Source organism: Salmo salar, chromosome 02, assembly GCF_965601325.2.
Source record: "Salmo salar chromosome 02, fSalSal1, whole genome shotgun sequence".
Lineage (NCBI taxonomy): Eukaryota > Metazoa > Chordata > Actinopteri > Salmoniformes > Salmonidae > Salmo > Salmo salar.
In genome coordinates, this window is record NC_138292.1 from 57,259,305 (window position 1) to 57,286,550 (window position 27,246).

General features: G+C 42.8%; 1 protein-coding gene across 2 annotated transcripts; it reads right to left on the reverse strand.

Moving 5' to 3' along the window:
- Window positions 1-1,130: 1,130 nt before the first annotated feature.
- LOC106587895 (protein AF-17) lies at window positions 1,131-25,365 on the reverse strand. Of its 2 annotated transcripts, XM_014176564.3 has the most exons (20): window positions 25,049-25,365; window positions 23,640-23,719; window positions 23,397-23,451; window positions 23,144-23,253; window positions 21,475-21,578; window positions 21,200-21,293; window positions 20,753-20,872; window positions 20,544-20,630; window positions 20,046-20,196; window positions 18,982-19,830; window positions 18,216-18,382; window positions 17,065-17,182; window positions 15,841-15,907; window positions 14,547-14,695; window positions 13,759-13,971; window positions 13,454-13,530; window positions 11,810-12,174; window positions 11,414-11,471; window positions 4,425-4,607; window positions 1,131-4,188 (listed from the first exon to the last, which is right to left on the reverse strand). In XM_014176564.3, the coding sequence occupies exons 1-20, from the start codon at window positions 25,155-25,157 to the stop codon at window positions 4,153-4,155; spliced, it is 3,192 nt and encodes a 1,063-aa protein (XP_014032039.1). In that variant the 5' UTR covers window positions 25,158-25,365; the 3' UTR covers window positions 1,131-4,152. The 2 variants fall into 2 exon arrangements, with proteins under 2 accessions (XP_014032039.1, XP_014032032.1); XM_014176557.3 differs by having other exon boundaries at window positions 1,131-4,607.
- Window positions 25,366-27,246: the final 1,881 nt, after the last annotated feature.

A 27,246-nucleotide genomic window follows, 5' to 3' on the forward strand; every position in this document is an offset into this window, starting at 1 on the left:
AACTTCATGCAGCTCACTTCACCCATCACCTGACGGTGCCAGAGAGACTAGGGCAGGGACATGTGGGTACGCAGGCCCGTGAGCAAGTGTAGCCCCTCATGATGAATTCAGATTTTTGTTGTGTCTCCCACTCCCATCAAAATGGCCCATCCCAGGACTAGGGGGATCATAATCTGTCTCCCCAAACTCTTGGTGACTTCCGCTACCAGGCCTGGCAGGCCACCGATAGGTTGCTAGGGGGCAGAAGACCCGACAGTCCTTCTGCCGGCTTAGGTCAGAGCCTCCTCAGTCTCTCTCCAGGTGGACAAGAGTGATGGAGTGCGTGGATAGAAGTGAGCGATGTTGTTATTGAAACTTACGCATTTACAGTTGGTTGTTACGATTGCCAGTTGTTAATAGTAGTTGATGCTATCTATGTGTTATGCAGTCCTTTGCTTATGTCACTATCTCCTTATACCATGCGTGTCGAACTCATTTTACCCCGGAGGCCGCATTCTGTTTTCAAAAAGGTCCGGAGGTCCACACTGAAAATTGGTTATACTGTATTTCCTTGCCATCAAAATTTGCTAAACATAGTCCTCTATTCATTGTTTTTTTGTGTGTTTCCGATGCTCCCTGACTGTCAAGTGATTGTTAGCGAGCTGGACAGTCAAGAAACTGTATAAATATAGGTCCATTATCATTTCTACAGTTTCCATTTTTGTTTTAGTAATTTTAAAGTATATTGAGTTAGACCCCCCCCTCCCCAAAGAATTCAGCTGCAGGTGTTTTATTACTCAAACCACCTGTGGTCCGGATTGTACCCCCTCAGGCCTTATGTTTGACATCCCTGCCTTATACAGTCAATATTATCATTTCTCTTGTGCTATTACTCAGAACCACATCCATCTCATACGTATGTCCTCTGGAAATAAAGTTTTCTATTGTGTGTGTAACTCTCTGTGAGGTTGCCTTATTCCTCTGACTGGAAAATGTGTCGGTGCGTCACAGACCAGCCCAACTGGAGAACAGCTCTCTTTCACTGTTATGACTGGTTCATGAAGGCATTATGACAGGCTGCTTCAAGTAAGTGATGCACACAAGGACTTTGTCAATGCTGCGGTCTGTAAATAAGAGAACATGCAAATCAACTCAGTAAAATACATTTATTGACAGTAAAAGTTCGGTCGTCTTAATTGTACCTTTTTAATTTTTACACAAAAATATCAAAATACTTTACAGGGCATTAAATCTGAATATTGGCAAATTCATTGTTGATTAATTCTCTCTAACAAATACACTGTACATTGACAACAATGCTTGTCTTTTCTTAAATGCAGTGCTCAATTTAAATTTCATAAAACATTTTTTGAGAACAATGCATTTAAAAACTATGCGTAGTCAAACTTGGTATTTAGCTACTGATTTGCGAGACTTAACTGCATTTCATGCATTTTATGTCCCAAGAAGTTAGTTCCATTTTCGTCAAACTTCATTGAGAGAGAGGTGCTTAAATATGATGTAATACATAACAGATACACATAACAACATACGTACATAATAACATGGATTATCTTGGTTACCCAAACTTCAAAGCTTAGAAAATGAATGTGTCTATACACAAACACATTTAAGTATACAATTTGCACTCAAACAATAAAAAAACAACAAAAGTATATATATAAAAAAAGATTTACATTTATTGGGCTAAATCGCCCCAGTGCAACATGGGAAAGATTCCCTTTCAAGATTCCTTCGCGGTACTCTTTCAGTCAAAACAACCTCTTCGACATGTTCTTTCCTAGATTTTTACCTTAATCGTATAACAACTCATAAGGACGTACTTGTTCAACCGCAGACCTCCTTTGGAAGTCCTGTCAATATGGAGGAATAGGCTCGTGTTATCAGCGTTAACATTCTCCTATAGTCTTGTTGCTACAGTATTTTACCAACTAACATAGTCGCTTGAAAGTTCCTCACTGACAACTAACAACAAAAACAGAACTGGTCTATTACTTACCGATATCACATGTACGGGAGGTCAATATCGAGGTTGCAAACAGAAAACTAACACACATTTGGAAATTATCTTTGACCATAGTTAAATGAGGAAATGATCAAATAAGATGTGTAATGAACACCACAAAGGAAAAATATTATTCCAGTCTAACAGTGAGTTAAAAGACCTGGGAGAATGGCCATTGTTAATAGATTAGCTTGATCCCAGCACAGAAGGACCTGTTATTATGTGCCACACAAGAAAGTAGATGCAGCAGGCAGTAAAGAAAGTTACATATTAGAATTCCCGAGTTGCCTATGAGTTCTGAATGGTAACATTTATAACTTGACATCATGATCTCAGTAGTAAGACATACTGTACATAAGTGTTATTAGATTGACGTAACAGATGTCATAGGCAGTCGTATCCTAACAGATAATGTCACCTGATGACAATTGAATCAACACTGACCTGATGAAACCAATAAGAGTTTGAGTCACAATTGTATAAGAACATAGTCACAAATACCATGACTGCTATGTCATTACTATGACAGCATTTTATAGATCTTACGACCAAGTAAAGTGATACCATCTAACACGGGATGTTGCTTGTCAGTTCTTCTAAAAAACAGAACATTGAGCAGCATCTTAAGACACAATTACAGATGATTTGAGACTTACCAATAAACACATTTTCATTTTACAATTGTTGACATTATCACTGTTGCCTATCAATAGTATAAATGGTAAGATTGAAAAGAATGCTTTCGCCTAAATCTGAAATAGCGGTAAATGTAACCAGAACAAAAACTAGATTAAGAAATGAATAAGACAAAATAAGCTGCCTTTTGGCTGTTAAGGGTGAGTTGATTTTCCTCAGTAATTCTAGCGTTATTTTAAGGCATTGACAACTATACAGTATTGCTAAAAGAACAACTAGTTTTCCGGGCATCAACAGAACAATATGTACAACAGAAACAAATAAGAAAACACTAACACTTCAGGATAGAGTGCAAAATATTCATACTAATCAATCATAAACTTATCAGTTCCAAGTATGCAAATGTCCCTTATTAGGTTCTTTATCAGCAAAGTACACATGGGTTGAGGAAACAAAAATATTAATTTCTAACATATTTACTTGGGACAATTTTCAAATGTTTGGTTTCGTTTGATTAATCTTGGCAGCGGCACACATATTGAACATCATACATTCTCTCTAAATTCTCAGGGGTGGACTGAGGCATAGTTCGCACTCTACACTGTCAATGCCAGTCCCCAGATCATTTGATGCCAGCCTGTAGCTGTGACGTTTAATAGGATAGAATGGTAATATCATAGTTGCACAATATATGGGAGGGAAGAAAATGAAAGGAAGACAGACCTTGAGGAAGACAGTTGATGTTTAGAGAGGTGTCAGACAGATTGTCCTCAACAAGAATGTTTGGAGGGATACATTGGTTCCACAGGGGTATAATTGCTTTAAGTGGAGGGTCAGTGCTTCAGTAAAGTTATGGCCTAAGGACACTTTGGCCCAAAACACTCACACCCAAATTCCAAGTCGACACTTAGCCCTACCCATAGGCACTCCAGTAGATCTAAAAGGATTGGATAGGTTTAAAGTTTACCACGTCTTCTGATTGGCTAGGTGGAATAGTCATCATATTGTTTACGCCCATCTAATCATTTCAGATCTTAGGAAGTGCCTTGAGAGTAGTGGCTAGGGGTTGATTTGGAATTGATCACCAGAGTCCAATTTCTATGCTGGACCCCAATGCTCTCCACATTTACCGTCAGGACACCAGAATCTCTGGCTCTTGCTACAAGAGTGAACCCAATTGGTCTAGTTAACAGATTAGTGCAATTCAATTACAGACCACTGTATTCATGCTCTCTGAAAGCTGCCTACACACATACAGACCTAGAAGAAAAAAACATCCTCAAATAAAAGGAATTCAATGCATAAAAAACCCCATAACCATTTAAATCAATTCCACTATACATTCATAAAAGAGGGGGAAAGACAGAGATGATAGAAGACAGAGAGTTCAAGAGTCTTTCAGATGGAGATTAAAGGTGACATTAGTATCTGATGGAACAGCTCAATTACTTTCCTTTCCCCTGTTATAGCTGCTGTTATAGCTGCAACAGTTCAGACACGAAGATAACATATCAGCCATTCTTGTCTCCGCCCTTCTCTCCCACCCCCTGAAATCAAACACATTTAAAACTGACCCGTGAGTTTAGATGTTTGGCCCACACATACATTTATTAACATTTATGGAGTATACACCTACAATATATCCTCAGGTTTAACAGCATTACAAAGCAAGTCAACCTCCTAGAAAGAAGTTTATTCTTTAAAGCTTCAGTTGATCAAGAATTGACATATACAATGGCCTATTCAAATAAGGAGTCTCGAACAACTGCATATCGGCACTCACCCCGGGCTTGTGAAGCGCATTCTCCTGCAGGCCGAAGAGGGGGTTTCCCTGGCCACCCTGCAGGGGCGAGGCCCCCAGGTTGGGGGACTGGGCAGTGGGGGTGAGGGCCCCGGTCAGCGTGAGGCGCTGTAGCTCCCTCTGCCGCTGCTGCTGCAGCATCTGATAGACCACCACCTGCTGCTCCTGAGAGACACACAGCCCAAGAGATAAGGGACTTGAAAATGGGTAGTGATATGCACATCCAAAATTAATCCACCGGTGCTGGGCCAAAAAAAGACTGCAGCATATGCTGTTTTTTTTTCTCCATTTATTTTTTGGGACCAAAATAAACCTGGCCATGGTCACACTCATTGAATAATTAGGGGTTAACAGCCAATCAGATTGGTAACTTTAAAAAAATAATTTGGAACAGATAAACTAGAGTCCATGAATAACTTGGGCAAAAAGAATGGCACCGATTGGCCTATAGGTGGCACTGTTATAAACAGTCTCACTTAAACCGTCATATCCACCGCCCCGTTTGACCTAGAGACTTGAAAGTTTGTATGTACAGTTCCTTCAGTAAGTATTCACAGCCCTGGACTTTTTCAACATTTTGTTGTGTTACAGCCCAAATTTAAAATGGATTACATTTTGTGTCACAGACCTACACACAATACCCCACAATGTGGAAATGGAATTATGTTTTTAGAAATGTTTACAAATTGATAAATGAAAAGCTGAAATGTCTTGAGTCAAATATTTAACCCCTTTGTTAAGCCTAAATATGTTCAGAAGTAAAAAGCTGCTCTTGCTCAACAAGTCACATAATACATTACATGGACTAACAATAGTGTTTATGATGATTTTTGGATGACTACCTCATCTCTGTACCCCACACATACAATTATTTGTAAGGTCCCTCAGTTTAGCAGTGAATTTCAAACACCACAAACACTAGGGAGGTTTTCCAATGCTTGGCAAATAAGGGCCACCTATTGGCAGATGAGCAACCCCCCCCCCCCCCACCCCCCCAAAACAGACATTGAATATCCCTTTGAGTATGGTGAAGTTATTAATTACACTTTGGATGGAGTATCAATACACCCTGTCACTACAAAGACACAGGCGCCCTTCCTAACTCAGTTGCCGGAGAGGAAGGAAACCGCTCAGGGAAAAGAAGAATGCCTGTACAGAGTAAACATATTCCAAAACATGCATCCTGTTTGCACTAAGTCACTAAAGTAAAAGTGCAAAGAAATTCACTTTATATCCTGAATACAAAGCGTTATGTTTTGGAAAATCCAACACAACACATCACTGAGTACCAGTCTGCTTTCCAACAGAAACTGTGAGACAAATTGACCTTTCAGCTGGACAATAACATAAAACACAAGGCCAAATATATAGAGGAGTTGGTTACCAAGATGACATCGAATGTTCCTGAGTTGCCTACTTACAGTTTGATTTAAACTGGCTTTAAAATAATAATGTGCAACTATTGTACAATCCAGGTGTGCAAATCTCTTAGAGACTTACCCAGAAAAACTCACAGCTGTAATCGCTGCCAAAGGTGATTTTAACATGTATTGATTCAGGGGTGTGAATACTTATGTAAATGAGATATTTTTGTATTTCATTTTCAATACATTTGCAAACATTTCTAAAAACATGTTTTCACTTCATCATTATCACCCCTGCACAGAAAGTACAAAGAATCTGAGTAGGAACAAGAGGGAGACTTCAAAGTTCAACCCTCACCCAGGTCCAACCCCCATAACCGGATACCAAAGACAACTCATGACCTCGTCCATCATAGGTCAGGACAATCCAATCCAACAGCTCCTGGCTATGATGCACGCTTTAAAGACAACTGTCGAAAATCATGGCGTAATTTTTGGAGAAGCTGAGGTTTCAGATGGCACCTTCTAGCACAAATTCCAGTCCAAAACAATACACCAATGCAGCTCCCAGCGTTGGCATTAGCTACACCTGATCAAGCTCAGGCAACACCTGAACCACCAGCAGTGGGCTGCCATTCCAGGGCTGCAGCCGCCCCCTACCAATCACCTCTGCCACCTCACCCCCAGACTCATCCTATCCAACCTCAACCTATACAGCTCCAGCCTGTAGCGCCCCCTAACAAGCCTAGCTCCAAATAAAAAATCAGATTTTACACGTCCATTTAACCTCTTCACTATAGGGGGCAGTATTTTCACGGCCGGATGAAAAACATACCCAAATTAAACTGCCTCCTACTCAGACGGTAGGATATGCATATTATTAGTAGATTTGGATAGAAAACACTCTGAAGTTTCTAAAACTGTTTGAATGATGTCTGTGAGTATAACAGAACTCATATGGCAGGCAAAAACCTGAGAAAAACCCAATCAGGAAGTTGGACCTCAGAGGGTTGTAGTCATTTCAAATGAAGTTCTATCTAAAATACAGTGTCTGTGATGTCATATTGCACTTCCTAAGGCTTCCACTAGATGTCAACAGTCATTAGAACCTCGTTTGAGGCTTCTACAATGTAATTTGATTGAATAATACCCGGAAGAGTATGTGGTCGGGCTGGGGTCATTGCCTTACCTCGTGCACGCTCACGAAGGATTAGCCATTTTTCTTTTTCTTTTGTAATGAATCTGCTATTGTCCGGTTGGAATATTATCGCAATTCTACGATTATAACACCCTAAAGATTGATTTTGAAAATGGTTTGACATGTTACTACAAACGCTGAGGGAACTTTATAACTTTTCGTCGACGGTGGATAGATACATTTTGGAATGGGGATCTGGACGCGCCATCAAAACGGATTTATTTCGACATAAATTATGGACTTTATCGAACAAATGAACATTTCTTGTGGAAGTGGGAGACCTTCCGAGTGCATTCAGCTGAAGATCAGCAAAGGTAAGATAATATTTTTAACATATTTCAGCGTTTTGGGGATGCCGTGGCTGGACGGCTAACTGAATAGCATGGTGCTCAGTACTCAGAATATTGAACAATGTGCTTTCTACGTAAAGTTATTTTGAAATCTGACACAGCGGGTGCATAAAAGAGTACTGTATCTATAATTCTTAAAATAATTTATGTATTTTGTCAACGTTTATGATGAGTATTTTTGTAAATTCACTGGAAATCTTGGGGTGAATACATTTTCTGAACGTTACGCGCCAATGTAAAATGTTTTTTTGGGGATATAAATATGAACTTGATGGAACAAAAAAAGCATGTATTGTCTAACATAATGTCCTAGGAGTGTCATCTGATGAAGATCGTCCAAGGTTAGTGCATAATTTTAGCTGGTTTTGTGCTTTTGGACGGCTAACCTTGCTTTGAAAATGGCTGTCCTTGCTAAGAAAATGGCTGTGTTGTTGTTTTTTGCTGTGGTTGTATCCTAACATAATCTAATGTTTTGCTTTCGCTGTAAAGCCTTTTTGAAATCGGACAATGTGGTTAGATTAACGAGAGTCTTATCTTTAAAATGGTGTAAAATAGTCGTATGTTTGAGAAAATTGAATTGTGTTATTTTAGTTGTTTTTGTATTTCGTACCATGCGATCCCATTGGCTATTGGCTAGGGGTTCCGCTGGCGGAACGGGGTTCCGCTAGCGGAACGTCAAGATGCAAGAGGTTAAAACACTGTAAATCCAATCCCCAGTGGCCTATCAACTTGAAACTTGTCATCACTATCATCGACATCCCTAAGATGAACCACACTAAATTTGGTAATATCAACAAAAAAACAAGGAAACTTAACCTGTTAGGGCTAGGGGGCAGCATTGACACGGCTGGATAAAAAACATACCCGATTTAATCTGGTTACCACTCCTACTCAGTAACTAGAATATGCATATACTTATTAAATATGGATAGAAAACACCCTAAATTTTCTAAAACTGTTTGAATGGTGTCTGTGAGTATAACAGAACTCAAATGGCAGGTCAAAACCTGAGAGATTCCTTTACAGGAAGTGGCCTGTCTGACCATTTGTTGAACTTCTTTTCCATCTCTATCATTTACTAAGGATCTCTGCTCTAACGTGACACTTCCCACGTCGTCCATAGGCGCTCAGAGCCCGGGAAAAAACAGAATGTCGTCATTCCAGCCCCAGGCTGAAACACATTATCGCCTTTCTCAAGTGGCCCATCAAGAGACACTAGCTTATGCGCGTGACCCCGACCGCCCCCGCCTTTGGGATTTTTTCCTCTGTTTGCCGAAAAGGAGATTCCCTGTCGGAATATTATCGCTTTTCTACGAGAAAAATGTCGTAAAAATTGATTTTAAACAGCGGTTGACATGCTTCGATGTACGGTAATGGAATACTTAGAATTTTATTGTCACGAATTGCGCCAAGCGCGTGACACTTCTTTACTATTTCGGATAGTGTCTGGAACGCACGAACAAAACGCCGCTATTCGGATATAACGATGGATTATTTTGGACCAAACCAACATTTGTTATTGAAGTAGCTGTCCTGGGTGTGTATTCTGACGAAGACAACAAAAGGTAATGAAATTTTTATAATAGTAAATATGATTATGGTGAGTGCTAAACTTGCCGGGTGTCTAAATAGCGAGCCCGTGATGCCTGGGCTATGTATTTAGAATATTGCAAAATGTGCTTTCACCAAAAAGCTATTTTAAAATCGGACATATCGAGTGCATAGAGGAGGTCTGTATCTATAATTCTTAAAATAATTGTTATGCTTTTTGTGAACGTTTATCGTGAGTAATTTAGTAAAATGTTAGCGAATTCCCCGGAAGTTTGCGGGGGGTATGCTAGTTCTGAACGTCACATGCTAATGTAAAAAGCTGGTTTTTGATATAAATATGAACTTGATTGAACAAAACATGCATGTATTGTATAACATAATGTCCTAGGGTTGTCATCTGATGAAGATCATCAAAGGTGAGTGCTGCATTTAGCTGTCTTCTGGGTTTTGGTGACATTATATGCTGGCTTGAAAAATGGGTGTCTGATTATTTCTGGCTTGGTACTCTGCTGACATAATCTAATGTTTTGCTTTCGTTGTAAAGCCTTTTTGAAATCGGACAGTGTGGTTAGATTAACGAGAGTCTTATCTTTAAATGGCTGTAAAATAGTCATATGTTTGAGAAATTGAAGTAATAGGATTTTTAAGGTTTTGAAAATCGCGCCACAGGATAGCCGTGGCTGTTACGTAGGTGGGACGAATTCGTCCCGCCTAGCCTAGAGAGGTTAACTAATTCTTTGCATATGTAACACGAAAAAATCATCTCATGAACCACATGTCAGATTCACTCCAGGTGTTGTATTTAAAATCCTGATTGCACATAAAGGAAGAAAGTTCCTACGTGATCGAGTGCTTGCTTTGTTATCCAACTGATCTTGTCCTTTTTGTCATCCTGTGAACCCCGTTCATAGCTGCTCACAGCTATATTTTTAATAATGTTCAGTTGAAGTCGGAGGTTTACATACATATCCAAATACAAATACAGTAAACTCAGTTTTCACAATTCCTGACATTTAATCCTAGTAAAAATCTCTTGTCTTAGGTCAGTTAGGATCACCACTTTATTTTAAGAATGTGAAATGTCAGAATAATGATTTATTTCAGCTATTATTTCTTTCATCACATTCCCAGTGGGTCAGAAGTTTACATACACTCAATTAGTATTTGATAGCATTACCTTTAAATTGTTTAACTTGGGTCAAACGTTTCGGGTAGCCTTCCACAAACTTCCCACAATAAGTCAGGTTTGTAGGCCTCCTTGCTTGCACATGTTTTTTTCAGTTCTGTCCACAAATGTTCTATAGGATTGAGGTCAGGGCTTTGTGATGGCCACTCCAATACCTTGACTTAAATGTCCTTAAGCCATTTTGCCACAACTTTGGAAGTATGCTTGGGGTCATTGTCCATTTGGAAGATCCATTTGCGACCAAGCTTTAACTTCCTGACTGATGTCTTGAGATGTTGCTTCAATATATCCACATAATTTTCCTCACTCATGATGCCATCTATTTTGTGAAGTGCACCAGTCCCTCCTGCAGCAAAGCACCCCCACAACATGAAGCTGCCACCCCCGTGCTTCACGGTTGGGATGGTGTTCTTCAGCTTGCAAGCCTCCCACTTTTTCCACCAAACATAACGATGGCCATTATGGCCAAACTGTTCTATTTTTGTTACATCAGACCAGAGGACATTTCTCCAAAAAGTACAATCTTTGTCCCCATGTGCATTTGCAAACTGTAGTCTGGCTTTTTTTATGGCAGTTTTGGAGCAGTGGCTTCTTCCTTGCTGAGCAGCCTTTCAGGTTATGTCGACATGGTGTTTATAGTTGCGTTCAGATGAACGTGGTACCTTCAGGCGTTTGGAAATTGCTCCCAAGGATGAACCAGACTTCTGGAGGTCTACAATTTTTTTCTGAGGTCTTGGCAGATTTCTTTTGATTTTCCCATGATGTCAAGCAAAGAGGCACTGAGTTTGAAGGTAGGCCTTGAAATACATCCACAGGTACACCTCCAATTGACTCAAATGGTGTTAGTTATCCTATCAGAAGCTTCTAAAGCCATGACATCATTTTCTGGAATTTTCCAAGCTGTTTAAAGGCACAGTCAACTTAGTGTATGTAAACGTCTGACCCACTGGAATTGTGATACAGTGAATTACAAGTGAAATAATTTGTCTGTAAACAATTGTTGGAAAAATGACTTGTGTCATGCACAAAGTAGATGTCCTAACCGACTTGCCAAAACTATAGTTTGTTAACAAGAAATTTGTGGAGTGGTTGAAAAAAAGAGTTTTAATGACTCCAACCTAAGTGTATGTAAACTTCCGACTTCAACTGTATCTCTTATTTCGGTCCTGACAATTCATCCATTAATACTCTTTCAGTTTAACTTCTTATGATAACCATCTTATCGTCATGGTTGTGTTGTATTGCGTTACCAAACATCAAGAGCATGTACTGCAAGTGTTTGCATGTCTGAGTGTGTTTGTAAGGCATGGTAGAGTCATTACTGGAGTGAAGTGCTGCTGGAGAAGGAGCTGTTTCTGCTGCTCAGACAGGAGGGAAGACCTGAAACACAACCATGTTAAATATTACTCATCGTGGGACACTTCCAGTCCAAACAACACTTACCCAGCCAACCCATTAGTCACAACAAAAATCAATTACCGTAACAGTCTAGACCAGAATCAGTCAGCACAGCCAGTCACAACAAGAAATCAACTGTCTGTCAGTGTCAGACTATATACAAATGTATCACTGTCACAAAAAGAATGGCCGTGGCTATCACAACAACAACAACAACTGATCAACAGCAATCAACAAACAACATCCTCACAAAACAATCAACCAACACTATCACCAAACATTCTACTTTTCTGGTGATCAGACAGAGAGGAGGTACTCACGGACTCATGCTCTTGGGGAGCTGCAGGCCCTGTGCCAGTGCCTGGAGGCCCAAAGGAGGAGGCTGGGGCCGTAGGGCTGGCAGGGTGGGCTGGGGGCCATTCTGGACAGGTGACTGGATCACCCCGTTCAGGCTGCCCAGCACGCCGTTCATGTTCAGCTGGGGACTTCCTGCTAGGGAGGCCATGAGCCCGCCCACCATGGAACTGCTGGCCTGACTGAGGCCCCCCAGGCTGTCAGTCAAACCCCGCCCACCCAGCCCGTTCAGCAAGGGCTGGCCGAAGGAGGCGGGACTCTGCTGAGGGGGCGGAGTGCTCTGGAAGGAGAGGGAGGAGCTACTGCGGGAGGGACTACCACAGTGGAGCTCCTAGAGTCAGAAGAGAAAAACACAGGGTAAAACTAATAGGACAGTTATGGTTCATTTAAAGGTGAAATCTGTGAGTTTCATTTCCCCATATTTCATATATTAACATTCCCTCAATGTAATAACACACATGCCCCGCCCACCTGAGGATTTCTCTTTTTCACCCATCTATTTCCTGTGTTTGAGGGGTAAATATCCACTTGTCACTTAAATTTCGCTGGATTAATTGCTTTCATTTTACTCCTGCGACTCTTTCATACTTTTGCTTGTGCCTGTCATTTTTTCCCGTTAACGTTACGACCGTGGAAACGTTCGTAATGACCTGTCAAACACACCTGTCAAACACACGGGTAATGGCTAAAATGGGCTCAATGGAATACATTGTCTTTACATTGATTCTGTAAAAAACGCTAAAGCTTCGTTAGGGATTTAACGCACCATCTTGACACTTCCATCACAAGAAAGATAACTTTATTTTAATGGGTGTTCATTTTTTTGTGGAATTTGAAAAAGTAATCCTTTAATACAGTTGAAATGTTTACAAATTAGAGGCTCTGAAATGAAAGCATCTTCCGAAAATGAACACTCGGATTATAGTGATATTAGTTTGATCTCGCAAATGTAAAGTATGTTTAAATAGGTGTAATCTAGAGCGAAGCGTGTTGATTTTTACTCTGAGGGTATCCTGCTATTGACACACTTGTTGAATTACGCAAGGGAACGTGAGAACAACAGTAATTAATGGGGCAGTTAAGTCAGCGCAGGTGAGTGCAGGTAGGGTAGACAGAGGTAGTGTTTGGGGGTTGCAGCCCTGTGCCACCCCTTTATGTTAATTTATTCATACATGCAAATCAACCCGGTGTATTTGTGCAAACGACGCATATAGAATTGTCTTTATTTTAACATAAAATATCCCAAAAAATACCTAATACAATAAGAACATTTATATATGAGTGCATTCTAATAAAAAAAGTGACATTTTACAATAAATTGAATACCTGAATTCCCACCAAAATCCCTAATCTCATTATTTGTCCGTGCCAGTAAGATGAGTATCTTCATCCATTCTCCTTATGTTGCATTTTTAACAATTTAGATGACCGTTGCTACTCAATGTACAAACAAGTAGAGGCAGCACTTTAGATTGGAAATGAAACTCAGATATCCCCTTTAATGCTACCGTTTGGGATAAAGGGTAAGAGTATTGTATAACTAACTACACAGAGGGTTCAGGTGACGGTCGGTACTAAGTAAGGTATGGTGGGCACAAATGGGTTCTCACCTCGGATGAGGTGATGAAGGAGGTATCATTCAGGAAGCAGCTTTTAGACAGGGGACTCTTATTGGTGCTGAGGGGGTCTATAGGGACAAGAGAGGTACACACACAGGGATATAGATACAGGGACAGGGAACCGACTACAAAAACACAACACACAACTGCCCAGATTATAATGACAAAAACAAGGTTTGTGTTTGGGGATGGTGACACTCTCTCCAGACGAGCAAACTAACTCTAACAACGAATGAGGTAAGGAGGATGGGAAGCTTCTGAGAGGAGGTGAATGAGGAGGGTTTTCTGAATCTGACCGTGTGCGGAGGAGAGGAAGCTGATGTGGGTGGTGGTGGGCGCTAGGCCCTGGGCGGAGTGCTGGGAGTGGTGGACCTGCGGAGGGAAGGGACAGGCCAGTTCCACGTTGAGCAGCTGCAGCCGCTCCTTCTTGGCCGTCAGGCTGAGGATCTGGTCCTGGAGACGCTGGTTCTCTTGCTGCAGCGAGTGGAGGGACTGGAGCATCTCTACAACTGGAGGAGAGAGAGAGATGGAAAGGGGGAGGGAGAGGGGGGTTGAGACAGGGAAAAGGGGCAGGAAAGAAAGTGAGAAAATAAGACAGTGAGTGTAGAGCACTGTATTAGAGTCAATTCCGTTTTTTGTTACAGTTTCCATACTAAGCCATTTTATTTTAAATATTTTTTTGTAACTAGGCAAGTCAGTTAAGAAAAAATTCTTAACTACAATGACAGCCTAGGAACAGTGGGTTAACTGCCTTGTTCAACAGATTTTTACCTGGTCAGCTCAGGGATATGAACTAGCTACCTTTTGGTTACTGACCCAACGCTCTAACCACTAGGCTACCTGCTGTGATACACTAATGATCATCACTGAACAGCACAGCGCATTTTAAAGCAAGTGTATCAGACTGACTCGGGTTGATGAGAATCCACTTCCTCTTCAAAGAGTCCAAAAATACATTTGACATTGGGTGTGTATGACAGACTGTGTCATAAAGGCAGACACATCGCCCAAAAAAGACAAACTGAAAATCCTCAGAGAATGAAGATATATTATAGACTGCCACAAAGCATCCTAGTGTACTTACTGTTGGCACCCATCTCTCCGTTGCCATGCTTCTCCAGGAGGAGCTCTATGTGGGAGCTGGATGGAGGGACGTTTTCAGGGCGACCTCTGACCCCAGGGCCCACGCCCTCCCTCTGGTCAAACAGTAGGGGCAGACAGCTCATAGGAGACCTGAGAGAATAACAGTGGTAAATGAACAGGGATACGGCTACAGAGAACAGAAACAGACTGAAATGGAATAACGTTGGTACACAAGAGACAGAATGAAACGGAATGGTAAAGTATACAAAAGTAAAAGTGACAGTGTGAGAAAATAGTGTTGATAGTGACAGTGAGAGAGAATAGTATTGATAGTGGCAGTGAGAGATAATAGTGTTGATAGTGGCAGTGAGAGATAATAGTGTTGATAGCGACAGTGAGAGAGAACAGTGTTGATAGTGACAGTGAGAGAGAATAGTATTGATAGTGGCAGTGAGAGAGAACAGTGTTGATAGTGACAGTGAGAGAGAACAGTGTTGATAGTGGCAGTGAGAGAGAACAGTGTTGATAGTGACAGTGAAAGAGAACAGTGTTGATAGTGGCAGTGAGAGATAATAGTGTTGATAGTGGCAGTGAGAGATAATAGTGTTGATAGCGACAGTGAGAGAGAACAGTGTTGATAGTGACAGTGAGAGAGAACAGTGTTGATAGTGACAGTGAGAGAGAACAGTGTTGATAGTGACAGTGAGAGAGAACAGTGTTGATAGTGGCAGTGAGAGAGAACAGTGTTGATAGTGACAGTGAAAGAGAACAGTGTTGATAGTGGCAGTGAGAGATAATAGTGTTGATAGTGGCAGTGAGAGATAATAGTGTTGATAGTGACAGTGAGAGAGAATAGTATTGATAGTGGCAGTGAGAGATAATAGTGTTGATAGCGACAGTGAGAGAGAACAGTTGATAGTGGCAGTGAGAGATAATAGTGTTGATAGTGACAGTGAGAGAGAAAAGTGTTGATAGTGACAGTGAGAGAGAACAGTGTTGATAGTGGCAGTGAGAGAGAACAGTGTTGATAGTGACAGTGAAAGAGAACAGTGTTGATAGTGGCAGTGAGAGATAATAGTGTTGATAGTGACAGTGAGAGAGAACAGTGTGGATAGTGACAGTGAGAGATGTGTTGATAGTGACAGTGAGAGAGAACAGTGTTGATAGTGACAGTGAAAGATAAAAGTGTTGATAGTGACAGAGATAAAAGTGTTGATAGTGACAGTGAGCGAGAACAGTGTTGATAGTGACAGTGTTGATAGTGACAGTGAGAGTAGAGTCATAGAGAAACTTACTGTGAGGAAAGGCTCTCTCGTGGTGAGTTGTCGTGACATGGGAAGCGACAGTCGTCCATCTCGGACTCTGAGAGGAGAGAGAGCAATCCCGATAAACTACCAGGTAGCTACAGTAGGGGAGAGTGGGGTAAGTTGAGCCGTTTTTTTACATTCAGCATCACTCCGTCAAGGGAAATATAGTATGTCTTTCTGTTTTGAAAAGATTGCTTGTCCAAAAAAAGTGGTCTCTTCGCACAACTTAGCTGAGCTTTGGGACAGGGTAAGTTAAGCCGCATACACATTTCTGTACTAAATTAAATATTACCACTACCTTTTTAAAACCATGTCTATCTTTATATCCCAAACACAATTCAACACAATCACAATTGCTTTTTGTCTTTTAATAATTTTAAGCATCTTTTAACAGAGGCTTAACACCTAAGGCCCTGTTGTTACCTCATATCCCTGAGATAATGCCTTGATTTTTTCTGCCTGGGAAGAAAACACTTCAATTTGCTCAACTTACCATTGGCTCAACCATTGGCTCAACTTACCCCATGACCATTGGCTCAACTTACCCCATGGTCATTGGCTCAACTTAGCCCATCGTCATTGGCTCAACTTAGCCCATGGTCATTGGCTCAACTTACCCCATGGTCATTGGCTCAACTTAGCCCATGGTCATTGGCTCAACTTACCCCATGACCATTGGCTCAACTTACCCCATGGCCATTGGCTCAACTTACCCCATGACCATTGGCTCAACTAACCCCATGGTCATTGGCTCAACTTACCCCATGGAAACATTTTGACTATATTATCCCACACACACAAGGACGTACTTTCATGCTAGGTTTAGGAGCTCATATTGAAGCTTATAGAGACCCTAACTGATGTAAAGAACAATCTTAAAATAATCTACTTTGGTTTAGATACAAGCATCATGAAACCTCTAACACAATAAATTAATTTGACTTGGTGATTTTTAAAATTAATTTTTTACCTAACTTGCTAACCACTTTTTCCAAGTGATTTCTTCCTTCACAGACTGAAATGAAGACCTCTTCCTAGATATTTGGTCAAATTATACATTTTGTGTACGGTTTCCTAGAAACAAGGGTGGATCAACTTACCCCTTTGTCTCAATTTACCCCACTCTCCCCTATGTAACTTCAGAGCAAACATAAGTATCTCACTAAAGAGTGTGTGTGTGTGTGTGTGTGTGTGTGTGTGTGTGTGTGTTACCTTGAAGTGAGGTCTGGGCTTGGCTCAGTAGTGAGGGCAGTGTACGGGCAGTAGAAAGGACCCTGCCAAACGGCTGAGAGGAGCTGAGGCTGTAGGAAGAGCTGGAACATGGGTGCACCTACAAGGGTTTAACACACACAGAACAAAGTTAGGATCTCATTTACCTGGCAAATGAATACATGTGGGATACTATTTTAGTTGTAACATGATATCGTTGATAAGCTCAGTCATGGGCTGCGTTTCAAATGGCACTATATATTCCCTGCATAGTGCACTACTTTGACCAGGGCCCTCAAAAGTAGTGCACTACAGATGTAAGATCTTAATTTGATCAACCTGTTGCAGGAGAACTTTCCTGCAATGCAGGACATTTTTAACTTGTAGTGTATTTGAGGTTTAAAAAGGCGCTTGAAGTTTGTAATTTCCGCTTTGAAATGTCAGACTCCTTTACGACAAAATGTATCAACCCCTACAAAAGTGTCCATTAATTAAAATCCACATAATAATTCATATTTCCTGCTGAAGCAGGATCATTTTTCTGCTGTAGCAAACTGGCTCAAATGAAGATCATACATCTGTATGTAGGTAATAGTGTGCCATTAGGACAGCAGACTATAGCTCTGCTACCCGACCCGAGCTCGACGGGCTCTGACATCATACATGGGGTTAGGGCCGGGTGGGGCCTGTTTTTTCATCAATAACTCGGGTACGGGCAGGGCCTGGGTATCACTAAATTGATCACAAAATGGTTGAAGCTGAGCCATTTGCTCGTGCTCTGCTGCGCAGTACAGTCATATCTGGCTAAGATCACAGCATGATGTCAGAAGTGCTGGAGAGATTATTTCAGAGTTTCGAGTGACGAAAAGTATCTAACAGCTAACTGCTCTCTCCTGTCTCTTCATTGAGCAGAGTAGTCCAAGCAGAGCCGTTGCTATGGATACTCACAGACTCAAAGCCGCCATGAGCAGAGCAGGGAGCTCGTGACAGACAGAGAGGAGCAGCTAATGGATTGACTAACGCAGGAAGTTATTTCTGATTTTGGCCAGGGCCGGGCCTTAGATTTGGCAGAAGCGATTGGGCCTGGGTAGGGTCTGAATGTCGCGGGTATGGGTAAGGCTCTAACGCAGACATGATGTTGATTTCTGGAGTACCTGTGTGTTGAGGGCAGAGTTGACTGGTTGAAGTGACAGTGTGGAGACGTGAGATGGCAGGAGTCCTGAAGAGAGAGCGGTGCTACATATGCCTCCGCCCAACGACAGAGGGGTGTTACAGACGCCCCCACTCAAAGACAGAGGGCCCTCGTGACTGGTGTAGATTCCTAACCAAGAGAATAATATCCGACTTAATTCATAAATGCAATTCCTTTATAGAACACACACACATGCACACACACACAACCGCACACCTAAAATTGTTGAGGTCATATCTTGTCAGAGTAGAGCAAATGCAGGAAGTCAACCCAGCCATTGACGCACATGCTCTCTCTGTTGCCACTACACACAAAACCACAATCTAACAAATCTCTTTACGGCACACAGATCACTAACTACCTAAGATTTACTACGCACGTGCAAAGTCTGCACTTCTACTTCTGCTCAAAAAGTCATAAGCAAAAAGCTTTATACATACAAGGGTTCTTTACTCTTATTTTTACTCAATCTGTTACTCCTCTTCATCCTTTTCTTTCTCCGTAGTGCAAATACGTACAAGCTTAAATCTGGCCGCCATTTTCTAAATGAGGTATCTTGCTTCCTGAACATCTCTAAATACACATACTTATAATGTGTACGTTCATCATCCACAGCCACAATACATAGAAATGCTGTGTATTATTTTCACATGCAAGTGCACACAGGAAGCTAGAGGGCTACCACACAGAGACTACGCCCACTCAGACGGATCCGGTGAGAGACTCACCAGAGCCGAGCAGCGTATTGCCGCGGCCTGTGGAGAAACTGACGCTAGAGTAAGTGGAGGAGGAGGGGAAGGAGGAGAGGGAGGAGGTGGGCAGGGTGGAGGAGTACGCTGTGTGGGGGAGGGAGGAGGAGCTGGGGAAGAGCGAGGAGGACGAGGTGGAGGAGGAGGTTAGGGAAGGAGGTGGAGCCGTGTGGTGATGGTGCTGACGGTACTCCTCCTCTCGCCTCTCCGTCCGCTCCCGGTTCTTGCTCCCCCGCGGGCGCCCCGGTCCGTGCCGGCTCTTCTTGTTGCCACGGTGCCTCCTCTCCCGGTGTGTTGGCAGTGGTGGTGGGGGCGTGGCCTTGTCCTCCTCTAGGGTGGCCTCCTCCAGTATAGGGGGCGTGGCTAGGTGCGGGGACTTGAGAAGCGACTTGGAAAGCTTGTAGTCCCCCGAGGAGGAGGAGGAGAGTTTGCGGAGCTTGCTGCTGCCGCCACCTAGCCCACCCGAGGAGGAAGTGATGCGCATGATGGAGCCGAAGGTGGAGATGGTGACCTTGGTCTCGAAAGAGTTGGCCTCGCCCTCTGACCTCTCGTGACCCTGCGACGACCCTCCGTGAGGTCCGTCAACCGGGGTCAGGGCCGGGGGCTGCAGAGAGGCCTTGTTGTGGTATTTACTATTGTCCAATTCCTCTTCCTCTTCTTTCTCTTCTTCCTTTTCCTCCTCCTCTTCCTCGTCATCTTCCTCAGGTGCTGTCCGTCTGGTCCGCTCATCCCGGGGCTCCTCGGCGCCGTGCTCGTCCGCTCCTCGGTCGGGGTCGCGCTCCAAACGAGAGGTAGAGGATAACGGGAGGAAGTCTTGGGAGCCGCCACCTGGGAACACACCATAGTTATACCTAAACACACACTATAGGGTGCAGTTATACCTAAACCATTATAAAACACACGTTCAGACTAAACACAGTGAAGTTACACCAAAACAAAGAGTTCTGCACTAGAGAGTTGGTTATTCACAAACAGAACTGACTGAGAAGTTGCTTGGACACAAAATGGCCGGTTAGTTGGCTCATAAAGGATTAGCTTTGTACCAGTGTTGAAGGGACTGGAGGAGCAAGAGGAAGAGGAGCAGCTCTTGCCAATGCTTCCTGTCTTCTTACTGCGATGTCCCAGCTGGCCGTGAGAGCTCAACCTCTTCGAATTCCCCTCGCTGTCCTTGTTGCTGTGGTGACCTGACGACAACTAAATCAACAACACAGAGAGGTCACGGGGGGGAAAATGTGTCATTATAGATCGAGAAGCGGTTTGATGTCATAGATCAAAGCCATTTACGCTCGTTAGAAAGTATTGTAAGGCGGTCCTGTGAGAGAGTTCAACCAAGGACCTCACCTGAATAAAACCATTTTCTCAAATGTATCCATTTAGAAATACACAATAGTTCAAACTATTTAGGACACCAAATGGTTCTACTGGAACAATGAAGGAAGAGGATTGGTGGATGTGGGGAAAGACTAGATAGAGAGAGTTAAGAGAGGTTAGAGACAGAGACTGAGGGCATTTTGGGGTGTAAATATTGGGGTTGGCTTTACCTTGTCCATGCTGATGGACAGTGAGGACCCCAGACCATCAGATGACTTTTTATGCCGCTCCTTTTGCCTCATCTTTTCCTTGTGACTCTGAATGAAACCAAAGGGAGAGGCTGAGGATTTGAGCATTCATGCAAATCCAGCAATACAAGCCACACAGAGCAATAGTCAAATGCAATGTCAGTATGTACACACAATACACACACACTCACCTTCCTGAGCCTGTGGCGGTGGGAGCCGTGCTTGTCCTGGGCGGGGGACGTGGAGCGCCCCCTGGAGTGGCCAAAGGAGCCGCGCTCTGTGTTCTCTCCACTGGAGCGCATCTTCCTCTGCTACAGGACACCACAGAGGAGAGGCAGAGAGTCACACTGCTGCCAACCGTAACAGTCACAGGGGCAAGTACAGCTAAAGGGACAATAGCTAGACGGGCAAAAGCTAGAGCTACAGGGGCAACTAGGGGGCAGAAGCTATTTCTCCGCTGTCTCCTTTCCTTCCTCAATGCAGTATGTGAATGGAAGTTACAAAACCAAAGTGGAAGTTGTACGTCCTTTCCAAAGCCTTCTTATTACCCAATACAACACATTTACACATTTCATTCCATTTAAATAAATGCTGAAAACAGCTGAAAACAGACTTGAATAGATTTGCCAGTCTCTTACCATCTTGATGTAATGGTGCTTGCAGTAGCCACAGTACTTGACATTGTCAGCCTCAGGGCCCTCCTCCTCACACAGCAGGCCAGCCATCTGAGCACTGCACAGGGTCAGACAGTCAGACAGATGGGAGAGGGGACACACACACAAAAGCATGCACGCACAGTCACACACACACACACACACACACACACACACACACACACACACACACACACACACACACACACACACACACACACACACACACACACACACACACACACACACAGACCACTCACCAGGTGACGTGGAAGGCTTGTCGACATCCCTGGCGGTTGCACGTCATGCAGGCGCCACAAGCAGCCTTGCTCTCTCGCCCATGGTCCTCACAGATATAACACGTCTAAAGAGAGGGAGGAGAAAGATGAAGAAGAAGGATGACTGACCAGAACATATCTCCTCTTACCAACATCAGATGTCAGGTCCACCTGAAATCCCTCACAGATCTAATGGGCACACAGCTATGGAAGGGAAATCGGGTCATTCCACGAAATTAATGCTTTTTTGCATTAAATTTACATTTACATTTAAGTCATTTAGCAGACGCTCTTATCCAGAGCGACTTACAAATAAATAAAAAGTTAAGACTACTTAAAGGGTACCTAATTGGTGGAACGACCCAAATCTAGATGTCTGTAGGTGTGTCTATGCCAAATGGCATCCCATTCCCTATACTACCTCTGACCAGGGCCCATAGGGCTAAAAAGTAGTGCACTATACTCTGGGCTCTGGTCAAAAGTAGTGCATGACATAGAGAATAGGGTTCCATTTGGGACACAGCCAGTGTGATACTGTTCAACTGTATGGGCCTCACCAGTGCCCAGAGTCCAACCCCAGCCTGTCATTGATAGCAGCCTGTTATGAAACATTCTACCCCCCCCCCCTCCTCTTCACACCTCGCTCCCCTACGGCTATTACCCAGACAGAGGGGGCTGGCTGTCTGCCTAGCAACAGGTGCTGGACAAAAGAACAGCGGGCTCCTTACCTTTCTTCTCTTCTACCCCTCCTTCCCTTCATCTACCCCTCCTCTCCCCTTGTGAGCCATATGCATCGTGGGCCAAAGGGAAACAGAGAAACGGCATCTGGAGCTACTGTAAAGGAGGGGGGGAGGGTGGTGGGCTTATTGAGCCTTCACTCATTGTCTCCGTCCCAAAAGGCACCCTATTCTCTGTGTAGTAAAGCCACTTTTGACCAGGGCCCATTTGGGATAGTGTACTATTTGGGACACGACCCATTGTCCACTCAAACGCTCTCTAAGAATGCAGGGCAGCAAATCCGGATGAATGGCTCTGACAACCCAGACCAGAGAGGTGCAAGCCATTTACTGTAGCTGCCCCTGACATGGTAACACGAGACCACTACAAGACAAGCACTCACTATCGTTCAGCAGCAAGCATCTTAGTAGCTTCCCATTGACTTGAATAGAACTGTAATCCAATCATATAAAAGCTTTCATTCAAAAAATCTGTCTGGTGGGCATATGCTGAATATAGATTTTTCCACAATAGCGATCACTCAAGACCATTAGGCCTAAAAGCATGCAGACGGTGGTGGGATACATGGCACATGACTATCCAGATGCCAACTCTAAAGGCTAAACTTGCAGAGAGGACTTGAAAGAGAGGGCTTAGGAAAAACTGAGGATGATCTCATGAAAGCTTTGCCTGTGCAAAAATATATTGTATACTAATGACCGCTTGCAAATCACAAAAACGCCCCCACGAGTTTGTGTGGAGTTTTGAAGATAGGCACATAAATGGACAACCATTTACTCTGGCTAAAGAAACAATATCTCCAATTTGATTCAATCTTTATAGGCCGATAAAATGCATTTCAAATGACGGTCAGAACATCCTTCACAAAAGACAAACAAGGTTATGAAAAGTTGAAGTGAACAGTGAAGAATACCTTGATGTATCTGTCGTGAGGGACGTACTGTAGTACGATAGGCTCCATGGTGAGAACGTTGGCGAACTGCACCTCGGGAATATAGAGCGCACAAACCACATGGGCCCAGCCTGGAGAGAGAACAGCTCACATTAGTACACATACACATACACATTATATGTTTGTAAGACGAGGGAGACGTGGAGGAAGGCGGGATTGATGGAAAGTGGAGGATGAAGAATAGAGGAAAGAAAGTCAGCCTCCAGTAGTTTACCTCCACTGTCTGTCCTCTTGAGGGCGCCATCTTTGTGAGGGCACAGCTCACATCTCTGATGAGAAATGAGAGCACACCTCACAATAACCAACTACGCACAGTAGCTTCAATAGCACACTGTACTACCAGTGGTATTACTACAACAGGTAGGGATATGCTGTACATTGATAGAGATGCAGTACATTACATTGATTTGAATGAGTATGCGGATAATATATTGATATATGGGATATATGTACTCACTACTCTGGCAGCTCTCTCCTGAGACTCACATTTTCGACAGAACCACGGGCCAGTGGGCACCTGGACAATACCATAGCACGCTGTGACACACACACACCACACACACACACACACACACACACACACACACACACACACACACACACACACACACACACACACACACACACACACACATAAATAAAGACATAAATACAGACAAATCTTTAGTCTACCACTCAAATGAATGAGACACAAACAAGTTACCTAACGTATTAGTTATGTAACTAACTTCTTGGTATACCTTCAACTTTTATTTTATTTTTTACTGTTGAGAGCAAGCATAGAGTAAGTAAGTAGCCTTGTACGAGCCAAAACGACTCATAGGAGCAAGAGCCAATCTCCTGTTTCTGTAGCGTGAAGCAGCTTGATGTACATGTACACCCCCTGGACAGGATGCTAGTCTATCACTGGGCTTTACCCCCAATCTATCTCCTTTATGCTGAGTGCCAAGCAGAGATGCAGCAGGTCCCGTTTTACAGTCTTTGGTATGACTCAGCCGGGAATCAAACTCCCAACCTTTTCAGGACAGACACTCTTACCACAAGGCAACTGAATTGAGAGAAGGCATAGCCAGGGCATAAAGTTAAGTGTGACAATGATTTATATATTTCTTGCCACAGATATTCCCGAGATGATCCCAATATTGATAGGTTATTGATGTAGGTCAAATCAAATCAAATTTATTTATATAGCCCTTCTTACGTCAGCTGATATCTCAAAGTGGTGGTGGTTTGAATGCAACCATAGTGGTTTTCCTTTGCAAGACATAGGCTGATTTATAATACTATTACGTTAATAACCGTTTGTAAACTCAGATTGTATTGTGTGTCAGCCACAGACGATATTGTTATTGATGTTTCCTACATAGCACAATTTAAAAAAAAGCCACGGGGGATATACTGCTAAGGTGTGCACAACTCTTATAGCCTTACAAATGTAAAGATGTACACATTAAATCCTAATTCATGGCTCTTATTCGAATCAAAACTCATGGACACATTGAGTGGATCCATTGCTGCATTGCTGAGATACAATGATGTCAACAAAGATTGTGGATGCATCGTTGAGGAAACAATTCATCCGGAAGGCCCGATAGGCCAGCTAGTCTGCTGCTCCAGTAGTAGCAAATGCTTCCTAACGATGCGTAACTTTGTATCGAATAATAGCAATTCTACCAAAACCGCAATAGTCGGCGCCATAAGGGCTCGATGTAATGTTATATGTCCCCTCTGGCACCACGGCAACGCGTGTTAAAGGAAAACACCCCCTCCCACATAAACACAGACAGACACGCACGCACGTAGGCACGCACCACCCCATCCTTCCCCCAATACCGTAATTACATTGTAGTATAGGAAGCTAGTTACCCTGGTGAACAGCGACGCTGCACCCGTGCCCATCACAGTATACAAGAGGATTTTCAGCCCAGCCTCGCTCATCGGAACACACGCAGCAACCTCCAACCATTTCCCGCATACTGTTCCCATACGGTATTTTATACGCTTTTGCGGCGACTTAAATCGCCAGGGTGTCAAGTAGTCCCTGACTTCATCAGTGTATCAAACATGGTAGTCGGTAGTCGCGCTATACTGCAAACAAGAATGAATTTCAGCGTGGGGTTCGGGTACAGCGACTTTTCCGTGATGTCTTCCCGTCCCCTGTAGTACCGATGCAGTGCGCATGCCCACATCTGCAGAATAGTCTCACTGTGTGAAGATGACAATATTTCCATCCCTGGAAGTTGTGTCCTCAGTTGTCCATGCTCAATGACAATATATATGCTCCCTTTCTACATTATAATGACAAAACAGCCCAATCTCCTGCTGTCGAAAAGCAAGAATGACAAGTGTAGACTAAAGCATGCCTCTTCTCTTTGAACTGTGGATAAAAGCACTTTAAATGCATAGCGCCATCTTTAGGGATCAGACAAAACAGAAATGTCTAGGCCTACTAGCCTAAATTGAATACTCAGACATAGTTTGGGGAAACCGTTAATATCATTCAACAATATGTAGTCCAGGTCAACTACTTTGCCGATTTTTTTTAGAGACTATATAACAACTATATCCAATATGTAGGCATATTAAAAAGTATTATCATAATAATAGTCCATAAAACAGAATCAGGTAACGTATGTTATACTAGTGGCATTATAAAGTCTCATAATGATGGTTGCTTAATCAGAGGTCAAGAAAATACAATTGTAGGCTAATAATGCGTTTTATTAGGCACTTGTGTGATGTGTAATGTAAAGGGTTGTTGTAAAACCTTAGACTGCAAAGCCTTACATTAGTTATTACATGATCTTTCTCAGAAAGTGAAGTGAACTATGTTAGAGATGAATGCATAAACGTGCAAAATGCAATACAATATAATAATGTCTGTAATAGCCTACAGATTACAACTATTGTTTATGAACATAAAATGTAATTGTAATCCAAGCAGAAGCAGAAGTTTAGAGCAGAACTCAAAAACAAAGGATGTAATTCTCTTTCCTTGGAATGTCAGTCAGCCTGTGAGACTTTAATAGCCGCGCTTTTGTGAAATATTGAGCTCTGGCAACAACATCATTGGCATAATCCCCTCCAGTGGTTTTAGCGTCCACCTGCTCGTATGAGGAGATGCTGCCAGCCCCCATATTGTAGGCTGCCAACGCCCCTGAAAAACATAAACACACCAGGTTAGTAGTTGCATACAGCACTACAACATGTATGATTCATCAGCTCAATCCAGGAGTGAGTCAGTCAATACATTTCAGCTTCTGCTCCTTGGTCCAGTGAGGATATTTTTTCTCAACATCTGAATAGGAGCCAACCAACATCTGTGTGCCTTGGTCGATATGTTCCTGACTGTCCCATGCCCCCTTTGGACTGTGGCAGCGCTTGCCAACCTAGAAAATTAATAGAGATCTCCAATAGAATTGTAGATTTAATAGATATAATTGTAGATTCTGTAGACTCATATTGTATTGTAGAATGTTAATCAAACAAGTCATTCCACATTAGACATGACCTCCTGGGAAGCAGTTGCACAGTTTTTCTCCGAAATAAACAACCAGATTATAATAATGGGTGTAAAAATGACGTCCCTGCAACCTGCATACAATCATGATTGTAATTATGTCATTGACCCCTGATCCAGAGTCTCACATTCATTCTCACACAAATGTTTATATTACCTGCATTAGCCCATGGGCATTTCCATTGTCAAGCTGAGCAATGCCCAGTCCTGTCCCACCCCTGGACTCTGTAGAGATGATACCACCGAGGACAGCTGGCTCCACTCCATACTTTTGCCTGAACCGGTGATGCGGCCCTTGTACTTGTCCACTTAGGGCCGATCACGCTCTGCCATTTCATGAGATGCTGACACGCGTTGATGATTAATTGCAAAGAAAAATAAGAATGTTATTACCATTCTGTGTTTGCTTTTCTATGAAATTGAATGATTAGATGAATGTATGTGTGACATGGTTTAGGTCTTGCCCAGGAATAAGCAAAAAAACGTGCTAATTAACTGCCAAGCCCCACCCATAATTGCAACAAGACATAACCATGTCACATAT

Coding starts and splice junctions, on each gene's coding strand:
- LOC106587895 (XM_014176557.3), bottom strand. CDS start 25,157: ATGCGGGAAATGGTTGGAGGTTGCTGCGTGTGTTCCGATGAGCGAGGC. Junction 12,175..13,453: donor CCTTCATCACCTCATCCGAG/GTGAGAACCCAT, acceptor TTCTGACTCTAG/GAGCTCCACTGTGGTAGTCC. Junction 4,608..11,413: donor TCCAGCAGCACTTCACTCCA/GTAATGACTCTA, acceptor TGTGTCTCTCAG/GAGCAGCAGGTGGTGGTCTA.